This window comes from Molothrus aeneus, chromosome 2 (genome assembly GCF_037042795.1).
Source record: "Molothrus aeneus isolate 106 chromosome 2, BPBGC_Maene_1.0, whole genome shotgun sequence".
Lineage (NCBI taxonomy): Eukaryota > Metazoa > Chordata > Aves > Passeriformes > Icteridae > Molothrus > Molothrus aeneus.
The window spans coordinates 116,828,907-116,848,079 of record NC_089647.1 but is presented as its reverse complement, the minus strand read 5'-3'; the positions used below and the strand labels follow the sequence as shown (position 1 = coordinate 116,848,079).

At 50.9% G+C, this 19,173-nt stretch overlaps 2 protein-coding genes across 6 annotated transcripts; both read right to left on the bottom strand.

The window, feature by feature from the left end:
- Positions 1-244: 244 nt before the first annotated feature.
- On the bottom strand, positions 245-10,086 carry TMEM50B (transmembrane protein 50B). The gene is made up of 7 exons (XM_066545590.1): positions 10,034-10,086; positions 5,645-5,942; positions 4,836-4,948; positions 4,224-4,291; positions 3,448-3,540; positions 2,326-2,383; positions 245-921 (listed from the first exon to the last, which is right to left on the bottom strand). The coding sequence occupies exons 2-7, from the start codon at positions 5,741-5,743 to the stop codon at positions 876-878; spliced, it is 477 nt and encodes a 158-aa protein (XP_066401687.1). The 5' UTR covers positions 5,744-5,942; positions 10,034-10,086; the 3' UTR covers positions 245-875.
- Positions 10,087-11,900: 1,814 nt separating this feature from the next.
- Positions 11,901-15,880, bottom strand: DNAJC28 (DnaJ heat shock protein family (Hsp40) member C28). 5 transcript variants are annotated; one of them, XM_066571728.1, is made up of 3 exons: positions 15,587-15,880; positions 14,588-14,738; positions 11,901-13,922 (listed from the first exon to the last, which is right to left on the bottom strand). In XM_066571728.1, exon 3 carries the CDS (start codon positions 13,870-13,872, stop codon positions 12,775-12,777), a length of 1,098 nt encoding a protein of 365 aa, XP_066427825.1. In that variant the 5' UTR covers positions 13,873-13,922; positions 14,588-14,738; positions 15,587-15,880; the 3' UTR covers positions 11,901-12,774. The 5 variants fall into 5 exon arrangements, with proteins under 5 accessions (XP_066427825.1, XP_066427821.1, XP_066427824.1 ...); XM_066571724.1 differs by having other exon boundaries at positions 14,540-14,738; positions 15,587-15,879; XM_066571727.1 differs by having other exon boundaries at positions 14,585-14,738; positions 15,587-15,879.
- Positions 15,881-19,173: the final 3,293 nt, after the last annotated feature.

Here is a 19,173-nt window from a genome sequence, read left to right as displayed (position 1 = left end):
GGGGCAATAGCATCCTTAAAACTGGGTATGAGTCACTCCTAAAATTTATTGAAACTTGAAATTATTACAAGGTTGGACTGTGAGCAATAAATCCATCCATGGCCCACTTCCTTTTAAGCAGAGAGGGAACAGGTCAGGAAAACTCATTTCTCAGCAAACAGCTTCCCCTGGAGACAGTGACACTGGCATGAGTAGCAAGACACTGCTCTGACTCATTTATTCTTCATAGCAAGTACAACTGGCATCGGTTTGTTGGAGTTTTTTTATTCTAATATCAGGAAATACATTAAATACTAACTGGTATCTCTTACACTGAGCAGCATGAAATTAATTCCAAGGACTGTGGTGCCAGCAAATGTCCTTTGTGCCAGAGCCATCACAAGTCAGGAATACTTTGCTTTGCCATGCACAACCTGCTGAGTGTAGGGACTTGCTTAAAAACCCATAACCTTTTACCAAAAGAAGAAGAAGAAAAAAAAGAAATCTACTTTATTTTTACCTGAACAATAATATAAAATGTTTAAAATCAGCTCTTATCCCAGCAGGGCTGGGATGGGCTCTGTCCTGTTTGCTCACTATTGTTCACAGAAGCCTCGGACACGGGTGGAGCTGTGCAGGAGAAGCTGCTGGGAGGGCAGGGAGCTGGAGGAGAAAGCCTGGAGGCTGAGCAGGGAAGGCTGGCAGCCTGCCCTTCCCTTGGAAAGGACAGATCCTGTCCTATGTACACCACATTCACAAGTGTGTCCTGGCACAGGAGAGCTTCAGACAGAGCCTGGAATTGTCTCAGTTCCACCAGGCTGGGAAGCAAACCAAGGACAAAGGACTGTGAATTATCTACAGACAAGAACCGCGTGGCAGCTGTGGGCCAAGGGAGCTCAGCCCCACAGCTCTTCTGTTCTCCCAAACTTGTAGATCAGGGTGCTGAGGGGAAAAAAGAGAAAAGGAATAAAAGTCAGAGCACACATAGGGTGATTTTAACAGTATCCCTAAATCTTACCCTGTGCAAGTCAACAGCCCAGCCATGAACTGTGAGAGTCAGATCAGGATCTGGGTTTGGTGTTTATATTTGGCTTCCTGTGCATGGCTGGAACTGTGGGAGCCAGCTGAAGCCCAAACAGAAAAACATCCACTTTCACAGCCCTTCTGAAGGAAAGGCCTGGGAGTTATGAAATTCAAGGAGTCCAGAGCAGCAAGTCTCACTCTGCTGCCTGGGAACCAGCTCAGCGTGACAGGATGTGCTGGGATAAAACCTAAACAATTCCATTTTTCTGAACAAATCAGAGAGAACCTGGAGTCTGTGGTAGAGAACCAGATCCCACATGCCCCATGTTGTGGCTGCCCCACAGCTGGCAGTGTCCCAGGCCAGGCTGCACAGGGCTTGGAGCCACCTGGGAGAGGGGAGGGTGTCCCTGCCCAGGTGGGACTGGATGGGATTTAAGGTCCCTTCCAACCCAAACCTTCTGGGATTCTAAATAAAACGAAAAACTTCAGGCACAAAATCTGCCTTCAGCAGCTTCCCTTCTCCATCCCAGAGGGGATTTAGGAGCTGCTGTTTCCTGCAGGAATATCCCCATTTCCCAGAGCCCATGCAGGTCACTGCAAAGCACCTGGTGTGGGGCTGGAGGAAAAGGATCAGCCAGGAACTGAAAGAAGAAAGGAGGTGAGGTGAAACTTCCAGTGACTCATCTTGGAACTGACACTGCTTAACACCTTCAGTGCCTTTTATTAATAAAATCCATGGATTGCAAAATGCATTCCACAGCTGAAAGGAGTTATTAGAGACTCCAGATCGATTTTCAACTGTTACATGATAGATTTAATAATATTAGTTGACATAAATCCAGTGTGCTGTTACAAAACACACCAGCATGCTCTTAAAAAATTTAATTCTCACTCTTTAAACTGCAAGCTCAGCCAGTGAAGGGAAATACAGGGAATATCAAGTACCAGAGACCTGAGCCACTGGTGTGAAACAGTCTGGAAAAGGAGAATGGGATCCCCCAGCTGGCTCTGCTGGGAGCAGAGCCAAGGGATTGTAGGAGAGAGGTGAGTGATTGCCATTTTCCAAAACCAAAACCACTGGCAATTCCTCATCCAGAAAACTGTGCATCCCTGGCCACCCACATTCCAGAGCTGCACATCCAGGGGAGCAGAGACAGCTGGGCCAACAAGGGAGGGAGCCAAGAGCCTGGCCAGGGCAAATCAAACCTTGCTTCTCAGCTCTGCAGCAAGGGGAGCAGGAAACAGAGCTGCTTTTCCAGGAATATCAATGTATGGAGCAGGAAAGTCCCTCTGGAAAGAGGGGAATCTGCCCAGGTAACTTACCTGAAAAATATTAATGCATTCTGGAAAAACACTGCTAATCCAGGGTACACATTAGTGTCTGCAGAGGAGGAACAGAGGAAACACTCAGTCCTTTAGTTCTGGCAGCTGGGTTTAACAGGATATTCCAGCTCCTGGGAGCTGAGTTAAATGGGATATTCCAGCCACTGGGAGCTGGGTTTAACAGGGTATTCCATATTCCAGCAACTGGGAGCTGGGTTTAACAGGGTATTCCAGTAACTGGGAGCTGGGTTTAACAGGATATTCCATATTCCAGTTACTGGGAGCTGGGTTTAACAGGATATTCCATATTCCAGTTACTGGGAGCTGGGTTTAACAGGGTATTCCATATTCCAGTTACTGGGAGCTGGGTTTAACAGGGTATTCCAGTAACTGGGAGCTGGGTTTAACAGGATATTCCATATTCCAGTTACTGGGAGCTGGGTTTAACAGGGTATTCCAGTAACTGGGAGCTGGGTTTAACAGGATATTCCAGCCACTGGGAGCTGGGTTTAACAGGATATTCCATATTCCAGTTACTGGGAGCTGGGTTTAACAGGATATTCCAGCTCCTGGGAGCTGAGTTAAACAGGATATTCCAGCTCCTGGGAGCTGAGTTAAACAGGATATTCCCTATTCCAGTTACTGGGAGCTGGGTTTAACAGGATATTCCATATTCCAGTTACTGGGAGCTGGGTTTACCAGGATATTCCATATTCCAGTTACTGGCAGCTGGGTTTAACAGGATATTCCAGTTACTGGGAGCTGGGTTTAACAGGATATTCCAGTTACTGGCAGCTGGGTTTAACAGGATATTCCATATTCCAGTTACTGGCAGCTGGGTTTACCAGGATATTCCAGTTACTGGGAGCTGGGTTTAACAGGATATTCCAGCTATAGGGAGCTGGGTTTACCAGGATATTCCAGTTACTGGCAGCTGGGTTTACCAGGATATTCCAGTTACTGGCAGCTGGGTTTACCAGGATATTCCAGTGTCAATCTCAGACCAAAAGCTGGATGCTGTGGCTCGGGTTTCCCAGAGACCACAGGCTTCCATCCCTGTGGATTTCCTGCCAAAAGCTGGCAAGAGCAGCACTTTCCTGAGGAGCAAACAGGCAGACTTACTCTGTGTGACATATGCTCCAAAGAGAATCCACATGGAAGCAATGAGGGATCCAAACATCAACATGAAGCCGATGAAGAGCCAGATCCGAGCCCCTGCAGGGAGAGTGAAATGTGGCTTTTTATCCACAGGGACAGAGAATCCAGCTGCCCCTCTGGGAGGATGGAACACAGCACCTCACTAAAGGCACAAATGGAAAGGGTTAAAGCCAAGGATCAAGGACAAAATCCACCTGCTCAGTCATTGGGAAGTAAAGATATTCCTGTGCTGAAGTTCTCTGAGCTGGAACATGAATGACACACAAAAAAGCACCACATGCCACTTCAAATGGCAGCAAATCCCTCCAATTTCACAAATCCCATGGAAAAGGCTGCTGGGATCCACGTGGGAACTGGAAAGGGAATTATGAATGGAAGCAGGGAGGACAGCAGGTGCAGGGACACCCACAGCAGTGACACAGGGGAAATGGAAATGTTTGTGACACATGCCCAGGGAATGCCTGCTCCTGAGCCACCCCCAGGCAGGAACTGATTTCTCCCAGCAGCTCTCCAAGATTTGCAGGGAAAGTTTAGGAAGCTAAGACATCCAGAAGTTTAATTTAACCAAGTTCCCTTTTTAACAAGGCCAGCACTTATCTCCAAGGGTTAATTCTGTAAAGAAACTAATTCACAGAAGTTCTCTCCTGCTCCTTATCTCCTGATTATTTCTTTCACCACCACTTGGAAAAAACCCCATCAGGTAAATGATCACCTGAGCAGGATTTGTAGAGTTCATTTACCTGTTCTTCCTAAGCATCCATCACTGTAGCTGTCTCCTCTCACCTGTGCATTTGATACAGCATTTATCCTGGGGGCAAAAAAAGGAGATACACTTTAGATTACAGAAAATCAATTTAGAGTTCTAAGTAAAACCCCAGTTTTTTTTTTTTTTTAAGATGTGACAAATTCTGGGAAATTCCCTGGCATTCTGTGTAGCCACAAATCCCAAATAATCCCTTTTTCTTGCCAATACTGAATGATTCAATAAAAGTTGTTACTTTTATTTACATCTCCACAACAAGAGCCAGGCTATTGTTACCCCTCCCGTTTGAGAAAGTTTTGGGCAGGGAACAGCTGTAAAAATGGTAAAACCTGAGGGAAATGCAGTGAATTGTTTCATATTGAGGTAAGTATTGCATTCTCCATCCCAGGCCAGGCCGGGCACTGGGGCTGGAGCAGCCTGGCACAGTGGAGGTGTCCCTGCCATGGCAGGGGGGGCACTGGGAGGGCTCTGAGGTCCCTCTAACCCAAAGCATTCCCTGGTTGTGTGATTTATCCATGCTGGGCACAGTGGCAGTAAAGCCTGGCTGCTTTCTGGTGGCTCTGTGACGAGCCCTGTCCCCTGCACTCACATGAAGAAGGCCAGGGTGGAGAAGACCCCGCAGGTGTGGAAGGCGTGGTTCAGCTGCTCCGGCTTGGGATAGACCACGGCAGCATCGATCATGATCCACCAGCCTGTGAAAAACTGGGCACAGACACGGGGGGTGAGCCTGGGGGGCAGCCAGGGAAAGCAGGCAGGGCTCTGGACAGCACTGCCTCCTAACAAGCACCAGTTCCTCTGGACAGTGATGTAAATGTGCTCAATGGGCAATGCCTGCACAAATCCCAACGTTGCTGTTTTCAGCGGAGTGTCTGGGAATCAGCCACACTTTCTGTTCACATTAAGGAGTGGGGTATGGGTAAATTTATGCCCAGAGCAGCTGGGGCTGCCCCTGCATCCCTGGAAGTGCCCAAGGCCAGGCTGGACATTGGGGCTGGGAGCAGCCTGGGACAGTGGGAGGTGTCCCTGCCCATGGGTGGGCTTGCAGGTCCCTCCCAGCTGAAACCCTTCTGGGATTCCATGAAATTCCCTGTGCAATTTCAGTGAAATTCCCCATTCCTTATTCCCCTTAAGAACAAGAATCCAGACTCTAAACACACGTGAGATGGAGATGGTGCAGAACAGAGCAGTTCTAGCAGATCCAATTCTGCAGGAATCCACAAGGAATTTCCTCTCAAGGAGAGAGAGCAGAAATGGCTCATGACCAGCAACGTCACAGGCCTTGTGACAACGCTGCTGCCAACCCCACAGTGACCCCTGGAAGGACCAGGCTGGACTGGGGGCAGTTAAGAGGCAGAAGTGGCAGAACCTGAGGCCCAGGTGTGACAGTTTGTGGCTCACCAGCACCCCGGCCACGATGGAGGCGATGGCGTTGCGGCGCTCGCTCCAGTCGATGCACTCGCACTCCGGCCAGCGGAAATTGTCCAGGAACCCTGCCATGGCCACAGCTCACAGTGCCTGGGCACGGCTCAGGCTGCCCTGGGCACGGCTCAGGCTGCCCTGGGTATGGCTGTCACTGCCCTGGGTAAGGCTGTCACTGCCCTGGGTAAGGCTGTCACTGCCCTGGGTAAGGCTGTCACTGCCCCGCTGTCCCAGCACTCTGTCCTGGACTCTTCCATCAACAGCAGTTCCTGAGTGCCTGAAACACAGCCAAAGGTGAGGTCAGTATTGATGCCCTCAGTTTGAGTTTTCATATTTTCCACATTCACTGCACTGTACAGTTATACTCTGCAGTTACACAATGCATTTGTGTGCAATTCTGAATTTCACATAAAGTGTCAGCAGTTCTCACACCTCAGTCAGACAGAACAATCATTTTCCAGCCCCAGAACCAAGGACACCGCTGCAGTTTCAGCCCAAAAAGAGTAAAACCAGTGAATTGAGGAGAGCAGTCTGGAAGGATGGATTGCATCACCTGGAGCTGTAATTGTAATTAACCCCAATAAGGAAATGGAGCAAAACTTATAAGAGTGTGAAAAGTGCCCAAGGTGCATCCTTTAAAGGCCTTTTATTAAATCCCTGCTTTATTCCTGTAACCCTGTCCAGCCGCTGCTCCAGGCAGACTCTCAGTTTCAATCAGGAACATCTCGAGATGTTGGACAACTCCCGTGAGGTCCAGTCTGGGGGCTTTTACAGAATTCAGGTTTTTACACAGAATCTTCCAGTGGAATTTGCCCCACCCATGGCAGGAGAGGGAAGGAGATTGTTTTAAAGCCATCCCAGCCCAAACCATTCCATAATAAACTCTATTGGTGCTGCATTGAGCTATATTCACAAAACAACCTCCCTTGCACAGAACTACAAAAGAAAATCACCACAACCCCAAAGCTTGTGGCAGAACTTGGTCCTTAAGTCATGTCAAGGAGTCTCAATTAAACACCAATATTTCCAGTCTCCAATCTAACAGATAATATGATTTAGTGCCTTTTTAACACAGAGGAAAAGAGCCCAACTCAGCAAATCAAACCCTGATTCTGAGGGTAAAGAAGGTCTCACGGCACAGAGAAAAGGTCACAGGGAACCTTAAATATGGGGAGAAGAAAGCAAAGTTAATTAACTGACTCACAGCTGCTCTGAGCACCATTCTAATTTGCTTTAGTGTTGTCAACTTCTGCATTTCCCAACCTGCCATAGTTCATTTCCAGCCATTTGGTAAAGACTAACAAAAATGTCCTTCACAACTGTGTGACAGCACAGACTGCTGGAGAACATTTTCAGGTTAAGAACAGCAGTGAGAACTGGAATAAAAATCAACCAATAAACAGTTTGTCGATGCTACAAACACAGGTCACCTCCTGGAACACGATCCAGAAGTTTGTCCTCCAGAAACCCACACTTGTGATGCCACTTCAAATCCCAAAGTTATTTTAATTTGTGCAGCATCTGGGCTCAGCCATCTGGTTATTGTCCTCAGGAATTCTCCTCTCACCTTTCCCTGGCAGTGCTCAGATCCCTGCTCATCCCACAGCTTTCATAGGGAATTGCTCTGCTCCTACAGAATTCCAGGATCAGCAGGGTGGGAAAAGCCCTTTGGGATCATCCAGTGCCACCCAGGGCCAGCCCTGAACTGTGTCCCCAAGGGCCACATCCAGACTCCTCCTGAACACTCCCTGGGACAGGGACTGCAAAGCTCCCTGGGCAGCCCCTGCCAAGGCCTGAGCTCCCTTTCCATGGGCAAATTGCTGCTGCTGTCCAAGCTGAGCCTGCCCTGGCCCAGCCTGAGGCCGTTCCCTCTGCTCCTGTCCCTGTTCCCTGGGAGCAGAGCCCGACCCCCCCGGCTGTGCCCTCCTGGCAGGGACTTGTGCAGAGCCACAAGGGCCCCTGAGCCTCCTTTGCTCCAGCCCCAGCCCCTGCCCAGCTCCCTCAGGGATTCTCCAGCCCCTGCCCAGCTCCCTCAGGGATTCTGCAGCCCCTGCCCAGCTCCTTCAGCTGAATTACAGCTGCTCCTGAAGCCCTTCCTCATTTTCCACTCTTAAATGGCTCCACTTTCTCTGTTCCTCTTCAGAGCTGTGTCTGTCCCTGTCCTGCAGCAATTCCTGCTTTCCCCTCCCAGCTCCTCACCCACCCACACTGGAACTCTCACAATTCCTGCTGTTGTCCCAGTGTGGAGCTGAGGGGCCTTGCCTGGGAGTGGCTGCAGGGAAACAGGGAATTATGGAATGGTTTGGGCTGGGAAGGACCCTAAATCCCACCCAGTGCCACCCCTGCCATGGCAGGGACACCTCCCACTGTCCCCAGTGCCCAGCCTGGCCTTGGGCACTGCCAGGGATGCAGGGGCAGCCCCAGCTGCTCTGGGCACCCTGTGCCAGGGCCTCAGCCCCCTCACAAGAGGCTGAAGTGCTGCACTGAGATCAAGTTTTGTGCCTGAAAATGTTCTTGCCCCCAGTTTTGCTGGGAGGGTGGGGAGGTTCTGAGGTGCCCCTGGATCCCTGGCAGTGCCCAAGGCCAGGCTGGGCACTGGGGACAGTGGGAGGTGTCCCTGCCATGGCTTTAAGGTCCCTCCGAGCCCAAACATTCCATGACCTGTAATTCTCCCTAATTCCTTAGAGAAAGAGGAAGAACACAATAAACTGCACCAGCCCCAGAGCAAAGCTGAGGCTCCATGGACAGCACAAGAGCCAGGCTGAGGTTTGTCCCCAGGAGCATTAGCAGGGACACGGGGCCAGCTGCCAGCCCAGGACAGCTGCACACACCCCTCTGGGGAAGGCAGATGCCTTCAGCTGGGATTTCCCACCTGGATCAAGGTGCAGGACTCACTCTCTGCTTTAAACTCTCCCACCCACACAGCTCCCAGGCAGGAAACAGGTAAAGCCCTTGGAATTCCTGTCCTTCAACGCCCTTCCCACCATCAGCCTCCTCCCTCCTCCCAAGGGCAGGCAGGGACTTTCCTCAGCCTGTCCAGCAAACACAAACACATCTGCAGGAACAAACTGGAGACGCTGGAGCTGTAAAAACCACCCCTGGCAAATGCCAGCAAGGAGAGCAAGCCCACGGCTCTGTTGTCCAGACAGAAAACACAACAGCAGCTCCACATTTTCACCTGAAAATCAGCTTTTCTCTCCCCAAATGAGCTGATTTCACCTGAACAAAATACTGAAAGCAGTTGCAAGGAAATACAAAAAGTCTGCAGGAAGAAAAACGCCTTAATGTGGAACACCATTGGGTTAGTAAAGAACAGAACTGCCTGTTTCCAAAGGGAGGAGAAGACAGAAGGAAAAAGGGAAGAAACTTAAAGGCATGAAGAATATACAAGTTTTCCTTGAAGAAGATGCATCTTCCACAAGCAACTCATCAGAATATCCTTTAGGTCACACATTTCCCCACATGCACAGAGGATTAAAAGCATATCAGGGGCTTATGTGAACATTTCTGTAACAGCCATTGTCATCTCCCCACTTATTTCAGTAATTTCCTTCACTTTCAGTTCTCCCTATTCCACAGCACTGATTTTTAAGTATTATAGAAAGACAAAAGCAAAGAAAGGAAGTTTTAATTTACACAAAAACAAGGCTATGTGGCACACTTATTAAAAAGTGATATTAACTATATTTCCATTCCTTACAAGGCCCCTGATCCCTGGCAGTGTCCCAGGCCAGGCTGGACACTGAGGAGCAGCCTGGGGACAGTGGGAGGTGTCTCTGGCAGAGGAGGCACTGGCTGGGATTTAATGTCCCTCCAAACCCCACCCAAACAATTCCATGATTTATCCCTTTACAGCAATGTCCTGCTCAGCCCCGGAACTGCCCGCAGCCGGGATTCTTTAGGAGCGCTAGTAAAGTTTAAAACTTGAGGGGGCAGGGGACAGAACCCATGTGGATTCCGCAATTCTCCAGAGGCCGTTCTGCCTCAGGCCCGCTCCGAGCGCATCGCTGTGCCCGCCCTGGCACCGGGGCGTGACGGGGCACGGCGAGCCCCGAGCCTGAGCTACAGCCCCGCCAGGGATCCCTACGGCCCGGCCGGGTACATTGTTATTGAGATAAAACACGGCATTTTCTCCTTTCACCTCCCCTACAGACCCCGCTCCCTGCGGAGCACCGGGGGCGCGCCCTCAGGGCCGGACAATCCGTGACACACCGGTGTCCCAGGGAGCAGCCGCGGAGTTCCTCCCGGCGCGGGTGCCGCTCTCTCTCTCGCTCCCCATCCCGCTCCCTGTCCCTGTCCCGGTCCCGGTCCCGGTTCCAGTCCCGGTGCCGCCCCAGCCCCGGTGCCGCCCGGCCCGGCCGCACGTACCCGCTCCCGGGCGCGACGCTTCCGCCTGAGGGCACCGAGCCCCCTGACTGACGCGCCCTCTGGCCAATCAGAACCGAGCGCTGCGCGTCAGCCGAGGGCCGGGTAAGGACAGAGCGGTGTGATTGGTCAATGCGGCCCCACAGGCCGAAAGCCCCGCCCTTTCCTGCTCGGGCGGGGCGGGAAGAGGCGGGGCCAGCGCGCTCCCGCCTTTCCTACAGGCCCCGCCCCCCTCACGGCCGGAGCCCCTCCCACCATGGCCGCCCCCTCACGGCCCCCTCAGCCCCAGAGCCGCCTCCGCACGGCCCTGAATGACCCCCGGACTCCTCCGCTGCCCCACGGGAGCAGCACAGTATTGTCATTCCCATGCTGGAATAGATAACGTTCACCCCTAAATGCCCTTAAATCTCAGTCCGGTGTCTGGTTTAATGAAAATAAGCGGAATTAATAAACATGGATAAATTCTAATTCATAGGATCAATCACGGAATGGTCTGGGTTAGAAGGACAAGCAATACTGGACAAGCAATATGGGGATAACATACATGTCAATAAATGCCCATCTATAACAGCAAAACAAATAAGTGACAAAAGACAGATGCTGAATAAAAGCCCTGGGAAAAGAAGAGAAGTGGATCAAAGTCAGCGTTTTGAGGATTAGAGGGCACATCTCACAGACGAGGAATTGAAAGAATCACATTGTGCTCAAAGTCCTCCCTGCTTCCTTTTATAACCTTAACCTGCACGTACACACTGTGCTCCATCAAGCCCAGAGACACCACACTCCCTGCTCCCTCAGAGGGACATAAGAATAAAGATTTATCACTTACATATTTCTTTTGCAAGATGCCCTGCTCTTGCTTCTCCTTTATTCCTTCTCCTCAGAGCCTCCTCTGTTATCTCCACTTTCATCCTGAGATGTTACTGCTCTGAAACACAGAAATCCTCAGCAGGACTCAACATCTACAGTGCCTAGAGAAGGGAAGAATTTCTTCTCAATATTTTGTTTAAATCTCTCTTTCAGTTTCAAGCTATTCCCACTTGCCTGTTGGCCAAGAAACAGATTCCTCACCCTGAGAAAAACTGATACCTGATATCTCAAATATTGTATCTACATAATATATAAAATTATATACCTATACAATCTTTTGTCTTCATATTAAGATGTCACTTAAGCCTTTCAAGCCACAAAGCATGTGGTCATTAAACCAACAAATAGGAAGTTCTGGGAATAAACAACGTGGTTTTGGATCTGGGGTCAGCAATGACTGCACCCTTTTTCACAGTCATAAAATAACATTTATCAAATTCAAATTAACAGTCCAGTGTCAGCCAGAAAAAATTTCTTCTGAAGGCCATTCTCTCCTGGATTTTCTGTGTGCAGTAGTTGATATTCCTTAGTATTCACTAAACACTGCTCTTAAGAGCAACAAAATTATAGACAAGCTCTGAAACACTGAACTCCTCTAAACACCTGGGGAACATTAAAGTAGAAATTATTTTCCCATCATCACTGTAAATGTTGCAGAAGTGAATATTTGTGCCTGGCAGTTAAAGTTCCTCAGTCAGATCACACCTGCCCCATTTAAACCCAAGTGGTTTTAATAAGAACATAAAAATCCCTCAGTCTGCTGATTCACCCTTTATGGCACCTCTGGTATTGGAAGTGCTGATGTTTCTTTGTGAGCCAAAGTGGGTCCCATTTCCTGCAAACTGGTTTCTATTTACCCTTGTGCCATGAACTGGATTTGCTTTTGAAATCTCCCACTGGATTTGTCTGAACAGCAATTCTGATCCAATTCCTGCAGATCCTAACGTGAATCAAAATGTGAGGTTTTCAAGAGTACCATGTCAAAGGACCTTCAGAAAAGTATCTTTAATTCACAGCATCTTTAATTAAGTTTTTGTTCTAAACAAGAATAAATTATGGAAATAAACATTCATACACAGAGCTGGAAGGTATCCCTGCCCATGGCAGGGGGTGTTCACCAATAAATAAATTTCCAAGACCTCTTTCTCTGTAAAAGATGCAAAAATGGACTTGTGCACATGTACATTCCAAGCCAAGACATCCAGAACCCTCCCTTCACAGCCACTGAATCTACCCTTGAAGAGGCGAATGTACTGCTAAAAAATACGCAGAGAACCTGCCAAAAATTCATGAGTTGTAAGTATTGAAATAAGAGAGCAAAGGTCAAACAGGGCACAGCAAGACGTTTGCCTCCACTTTAATGTGTTTTTCTTATGCCTCCATTTCCTCTTTGAAGTGATAAGAGCCTGTAAAAGTGATTACTGTGCTGAAGTGCAACATTAATTTGGATTTCAGCAGAAGGAAAATGGCCTGCAAGAGAAGAACTGATTTGTTGCTGCTGTGGTTTAACCCAGCCAGCAGCTGCTCAGGGGTGGGCAGGTGGGGAGGGCACAAAAGGTGCTGTGCAAGCCCTGCCCAGCAATAAAAACACCCTGGAATGGTCAGCACTGCCTCCAGCCCGAACCCAACACGCAGCCCCAGACTAACAATGAGGAAAATTAACTCTACCACAACCCAAACGGGCACATTTCATTTAATAATATTTTAAAATAACTCAATTATTTATAATGCAAATGCTCATCACACAACCAAATTTCCTTCAAGTAGTGTAACAGCGTGGATTTGACATTTCCAGCGAACCTGAAATTTCTCTAGTGCTATATTTCATTAATAAAGTGCTTTCAAAAACCTTGGCAAGAGGAATTAGTATGAAATTATTTCGGTGCAAGTTTTAACCACTTCAAGAGAGAAGACTTCCACCCAAACCTTTTGCCCTCTTCCCCCCCGTTTTCCTTCGTGCCTGAATCAGAAACCTTTTCCACGACAGCCTCGTAAGTCTTTCGTGCTCGCAGGATCTCCTTGTCGGTGCTGAAATGCACCATCTGCCTGCTCAGGATGGGCACCACCAGGTTGAAGTTGTCAACTCTCTTGTTCAACTTCCTGATGTCTTCTGCAAACTGCTCGCAGACCCGGCCCCACTGCTTCTGCTCCGGGAGCGTCATGGGCTCCCCGAGCTTCCTCCTGGAGGCCACGATGCTCTTCCTCAGGCGCTCGATGGTCTCGCGGATCTCCTTCTGCAGCAGGATCCACTCGGGCTGGTAGCCGTTGTCGATGAGGATCCTGTTCAGGTTGTGGGTCATGGGGTCGATGTGGGGGCTGTGCGAGAACTTCTGCAAGGGCTTCCCTTTGCCGCTCAGGTTGTCGAAGTCTCCTTTGGCCATGGACTCCTGGATGAGGTCCTCCACCAGCCGCTCCACGGCCTGGGTGATCTTCACCTTCTTGCTCTGCCGCACGTCCTGGGCCCGGCTGAGGTCGCTGCCGGCGTAGCGGCTCTCCAGGCGCTGCTGCCGGTACTCCAGCACCTGCTCGGTGGCGCGGTCCACGCGGAACTGCATGTACTGCTTCTCCCGCTGGCTCGGCGTGCCGATGCCCACGCCCTCGAAGCTCAGGTAGTGCCTGTGCTGCAGGGACTTGGATTTGAACTGGTCTTCCTCCTCCTCACCGGAGTCTGATTTCTGTTTGGCTGCCAGGTCGCCGAGCACGACCCTGTAGGCCTCCTCCACCCGTATGAAGGCCCTGGAGTCGGCCATGCCGGAGCTGCTGTCCGGGTGGTATTTTTTGGCAAGATTGTGATAGGAGTTCCTGACGTCGTCGAGGGAACAGCCTTCCTCCAGCTCCAGGACTTTGTAAGAGTCCTTGACGTCGTTTTTGGGTTTGTAACCCGACAACATCCTGCAGAGAAACGGCTTCAGCTTCCTTGGGATCATGGCTCCCCGTCCCATGAAACAGTGCCCCATGTTGTTACTCAGCATGACACAAAGCCACTGGGGATTTCTTCACATGCAGCTACATTATAAAGAACCTACAGACACATTTAGACAAAAATCATGTTAAATATCCTATTTTTTAAAGAACTTCCAGGGCATGAGTCTTATCTTTAGCCTGATATATTAAAGAAATCCCTACTGAAATTTAGCAGTATTTTTTTCTTTTACAGACTGTTACTGAAGTCACAGAAGCCCAGAATGGTTTGGGTTGGAAAAAGCCCATCCAGTGCTACCTTCCACTGTCCCAGGCTGCTCCCAGCCCCAGTGTCCAACCTGGCCTTGGGCACTGCCAGTGTCCAACCTGTGCCAGGGCCTGCCCACCCTGCCAGGGAACAATTCCAGATTCCCAACATCCCATCCAGTCCTGCCCTCCCTAAGCTTAAAGTCATTAATTTACATTTCTAATTGATTAGTATTAAAATAGTAGTATTACAATGTAAATGAAAATTACTTCACAATTTACTTTTTTCCTGGTATGACAACAAGAGCATGGGTTTGTTTAGCACTGCAGAATTCCCTGGAAGCACTTTTATCGCCTTTATTCTTCTACTATTTATCTTGTTGCCTTTCAGCAAACATTGTAAACTGGAAATAAGCTTGAAGCTGAGCAATAACTGCTGAAACAAATCCCTCCCTTCTCCTCTGTACCTACATTCAGCAACAGCTGAATTTCCTACTCCCTTGGATCAAGACCTACGACCTGGAAGGCTGGCAAAGGAGGTCATCGCAGCACATTATTGGCATTTCACAGCAACATCTGGATCAGCACTCAGGTTATAGATTCACTAGGTCAGCCTTTGTATCCCAGCAGTGGCCAACTTCCTTCGCTGGTGTCAGGCAGGGACATAAACCTGGAATTCAGAACAGATCAATAGCAGTGAGTATGCCACTGTGTCAGCAATTCCAGTGATTCTGGGTTATCTGGGGACACAGCCAGGACAGCACCTCAGCAGGTGACAAAGTCAGTCCTTGTGTAAAATCAAAGTAGAAGTATATAACACTAACTGGACACACCAGTTAGACATCAGCCAACTCTTCTTTATTCATGGAAATCCTTAAGGAAATGCTGGATCAGTGGACCTAAAGACACAGAGAGGGAAACATCTCCTTTGCTCACTCCATCTCCAAACAAAACCTAGGTCAAATCAACTCCTCAAGGTTAATCAAAGAATAAGCAGCATTTACATCTTCTGCACAAACCAAACTGCCCTTCTGCCCTAACCCTGAGAAGGAAAAGGACAAGTACCTGGGACGGGATCAATCCTCAATGTTTTCAGCTGGCTTTGATCCATGTAAGGCATTAAGTCATCAGCTTGTGATAATGGAGCTCATTAACACCTTTTATTTATGACCCAGTGATTTCACTCCGTCTGGGTGGCGGACAAAGATAACTACTAATTTTCATAAAATCCCATGTAACTACTACTTAAAGAGAATGATCAATAAACACACTTTTAAAATTCAATTATTGCTCCGAAAGTGACTTTCTCATAACCCGGTAGCCCCGATTTTAATAAACCTGTTGTTAAGATCCATATACAGAACCCTCACCCCCCGAGGGGGCCGGCTGGGAAAGGATGGTTACTCCCTGGCAGTGTGAACGCAGCGATCCCTGCTGGGATTTGGGAAGGGGGGGATGCATTGGGACCCCCAGGAGCCAGCCCCGCTCCCTCCCTCCCTGCTCCCCGGGGTCCCGCACCTGGAGCCCGGCCCGCCCCCGCCTCACTCAACTGGCGCCGCCGGCCGGCCCCGGGAACGGGCCGGTAACGGACCCGCAGGAAGAGGAGGGGCCGCAGGAAGAGGAGGGACGGGCCGCGGCTGTGACCGCGCGCCCAAGGACAGAGAGAGGGGAAGGAACGGGCAGGGAGGGGAACAAAGGGGGCAAGACGGGAGGGACGGGGAATGGGGAGTGAGAGAGAGATAGGGAAGTAGGGCGGGGAGAGGGAGAGAGAGAGGGGAAAAAGTGGAGAAGGAAGGGAACAGGGTGGGAGAGGGTCCCGCTTGTCCCCGCTCTCCGCCAGGGGGCGCCCGAGCGGCGCCGCAGCCGTGAGGAGAGGGAGCCGTGAGGGGAGATGTGCCATGGAGGAGCCGTGAGGGGAGATGTGCCATGGAGGAGCCGTGAGGGGAGATGTGCCATGGTGGGGCTGTGAGGGGAGATGTGCCATGGAGGAGCCGTGGGGGGAGATGTGCCATGGAGGAGCCGTGGGGGGAGATGTGCCATGGAGGAGCCGTGGGGGGAGATGTGCCATGGAGGAGCCGTGAGGGTAGATGTGCCATGGAGGAGCCGTGGGGGGAGATGTGCCATGGAGGAGCCGTGGGGGGAGATGTGCCATGGAGGAGCCGTGAGGGTAGATGTGCCATGGAGGAGCCGTGGGGGGAGATGTGCCATGGAGGAGCCGTGGGGGGAGATGTGCCATGGAGGAGCCGTGAGGGTAGATGTGCCATGGAGGAGCCGTGGGGGGAGATGTGCCATGGAGGGGCTGTAAGGGTAGATGTGCCATGGTGGGGCTGTAAGGGTAGATGTGCCATGGAGGAGCCGTGGGGGGAGATGTGCCATGGTGGAGCTGTAAGGGTAGATGTGCCATGGAGGAGCCGTGGGGGGAGATGTGCCATGGTGGGGCCGTGAGGGGAGATGTGCCATGGTGGGGCTGTGAGGGGAGATGTGCCATGGTGCGGCCGTGAGGGGAGATGTGCCATGGTGTAGCTGTGAGGGTAGATGTGCCATGGAGGGGCTGTGAGGAAAGGTGCCATGCAGGGGCTGTGAGGAAAGGTGCCATGGTGGGGCTGTGCATGGTCATCACATCTCAGGTGGGCTGGGGAGCTCTGCATCGAGGCAGCAGGGAATGGGAGAAAAGACAGGGAGTGGGAGGAAAGACAAACCTCTCCCAGTTAAGGCTGCTCTCTGTGATTGAAGTGCTTGCTGTGAGAGCAGTGAGGACATGTCTCACCTCTGCCAAGCTGAACAAATTGCTGCAAAGAGAGGGCTGATACCCAGCAGTTCCTGGTGCACAATGAAAACTCTTCATCCCATTACAGCTAAACAGGTCACAGTTTTCCTTCCTCTGTGTGAGCCCAGGGGCTGACAAAAGTCAGGCTGGTCTGCACGTAGAGCTGCCCCTGTTCATTTTTCCAACAGGAAAATGTTTCATGAAATCAAGAAGGCACAAAACAGTTGTTGTTCCTGTGGTGTTCTTGGGTTATCCCTGTTCCAGAACTCTGCTGCATGCACCTTCCTGCTGGAGGTGTCTATCTTCAATGTCCTAGTGGGAAGAGAACAAATAGTAGGAGGATGAACTAAAGAAACACAAGTAGCCAGGGCAGATGACACTGAGCTCTCCCCTGGGGATAACAAGGGTGCCTTGGAGCTGTCCAAAGGGAAAATGCCACCGAACTCTCCCCAGGGGCCAAGCGGAGTGGCCAGGAGGCATCCCAGGGCCAGGACTACCACAGGACAGAGCTGTCCCAAGGGGAGAGTGACAGTGACGAGGGGCTGTCCCAACAGGATAACAGCAGCAACAAGAAGCTTTGCCAAGAAGGCAGCGAGTATGACAAAGAGCTGTCTTTGGGGAAGACTGCCATGTCCAAGACATGTCCCATGGAAGCAGATGAGGACAAAGGGCTCTCCCAGTGGGAAGCAGATGAGGATGCAGAGCTCTGCTGAGAGGCACAGGACACTTCCAGGGAACTGTCCCAAAGGAGGCAAACAGCACCCAGGGAGCTGCTGCCTGTCTGGAGGAAGCAGCTCCCTGGATCCATCTGTGCTGGAGGATGACAGAAATTATTGAGAAGATGGACAAGGAGAAGGAGACCCCCAATTCTCCTTCCTTTCTTTTCCACACCAAAGGAGACTCCTGCAATGGGAAAAGGAATTGTTCAGGGTGGAGCTGCCCTGCAGGGCTCCAGCCCAGAGGAGAGGCCTGGGGGACATCAGGTGTGGTCCCACCTGCAGGTCGGCACTGTTCCAGGAGTGGGAAAATGGGAGAGAAAACAGATGATCCAGAAGCACCCTTGATCTGTCTCCTCTCGCTCAGCACACTTGGAGGAGGCTCTGGATCAGTGGTGCAGGGCAAGCCTAGGAAATCAGGAGGAACTCTGATTTTACTGCTGGTGTGCTGCCATGCAGCCTGGGAAAGGAGAGGGGCTTTGTGCACGGCTGGAGCGTGGCAGTGCTGCGGGAGCTGCACAGCCATTCTGCAGCCTTGGAGCCAGCTGCTGGTGTTTCCCTGCTGCTGCTCAGTTTTGCTTCAATGTTTCCAAAAGAATGAAGAGCACAGGAAACAAATTTGAAAGTTTAAAAAGAATGAGAACAGCAACTGACAAAAACTGTGTAAGTATTTTATAGCATAGTTCTTCTTTTCGTAATTCTTTTGTAAGTAGAGATGTTGCTCCTAACTACCTCTTTATGACTTTTGAGCCACATGTATTTCTAATTATACCTTTGTAGTACTTGTTATGGCTTTTGAGCCCCATGTACAACAGATGGATGCCATCGAGAGTAGATTTCTCTCCCAAATAGCCTCAAACACTCGTTTCTTTCTCCCAGAGAGGCTGAACCCGGTGTGGTTTGTGTCCCATCGCACACCCCTGGCCCCGGTATCAGCACAGGGGATTGGGCCCGGGCGCAGCCGTGCGGCGATGCTGCCGCAGCCCAGCCCAGCGCCTGGGCACACGGGCACACGGTGTCGGGGCCCTTTGTGATGTGGGACGTGCTGGTGGCCAGAGAGCCTTGTGACATCAGGGAGCCCGGCCCTGGCTGAGGGTGTCTAAGGGGCGCAGAGCCCTGCGGTGCCCAGTCACAGGAGAGCCGCTCTCTGTGCAGTCCCATCTGCACTAGTGAGCAATGGAAATTACTGAGAAAATGAACAGGGAGAATGGGAACCCCAACTCCCAGCCTGCCCAAGGTCAACTGTTGAGTGTGCAGAGGAGGATGAGAGTGAGGGATGAGGCAGAAAGGAGAGGCCAGTGCAGGGACAGGGCCAGGGCCTTTGTCCTGCCGAGGGAGCCGTCTCCATCCCACACCTCCTCATCCTCATCCTCCTACTGCTCCTCACTGATGCTTATCAAGCTGCCACCAGTGCACCTGGGGCAGCCAAAGGTAGGACCCAGAAAGCCCAAACACCCCAAGGTCCCACAGGTGCAGCTCTGGCAGCTGCAGGCAGTGCCACAGCACAGCTGGAGCCAGGCCCTGTCCCTCTGTGGGGACAGACTGCCACCACTGCCACCTCTGCCAGCGCTGTCACCACTGGCACCACTGCCCTGCCTGGTGAGCCCCAGGGATGCTCAGAG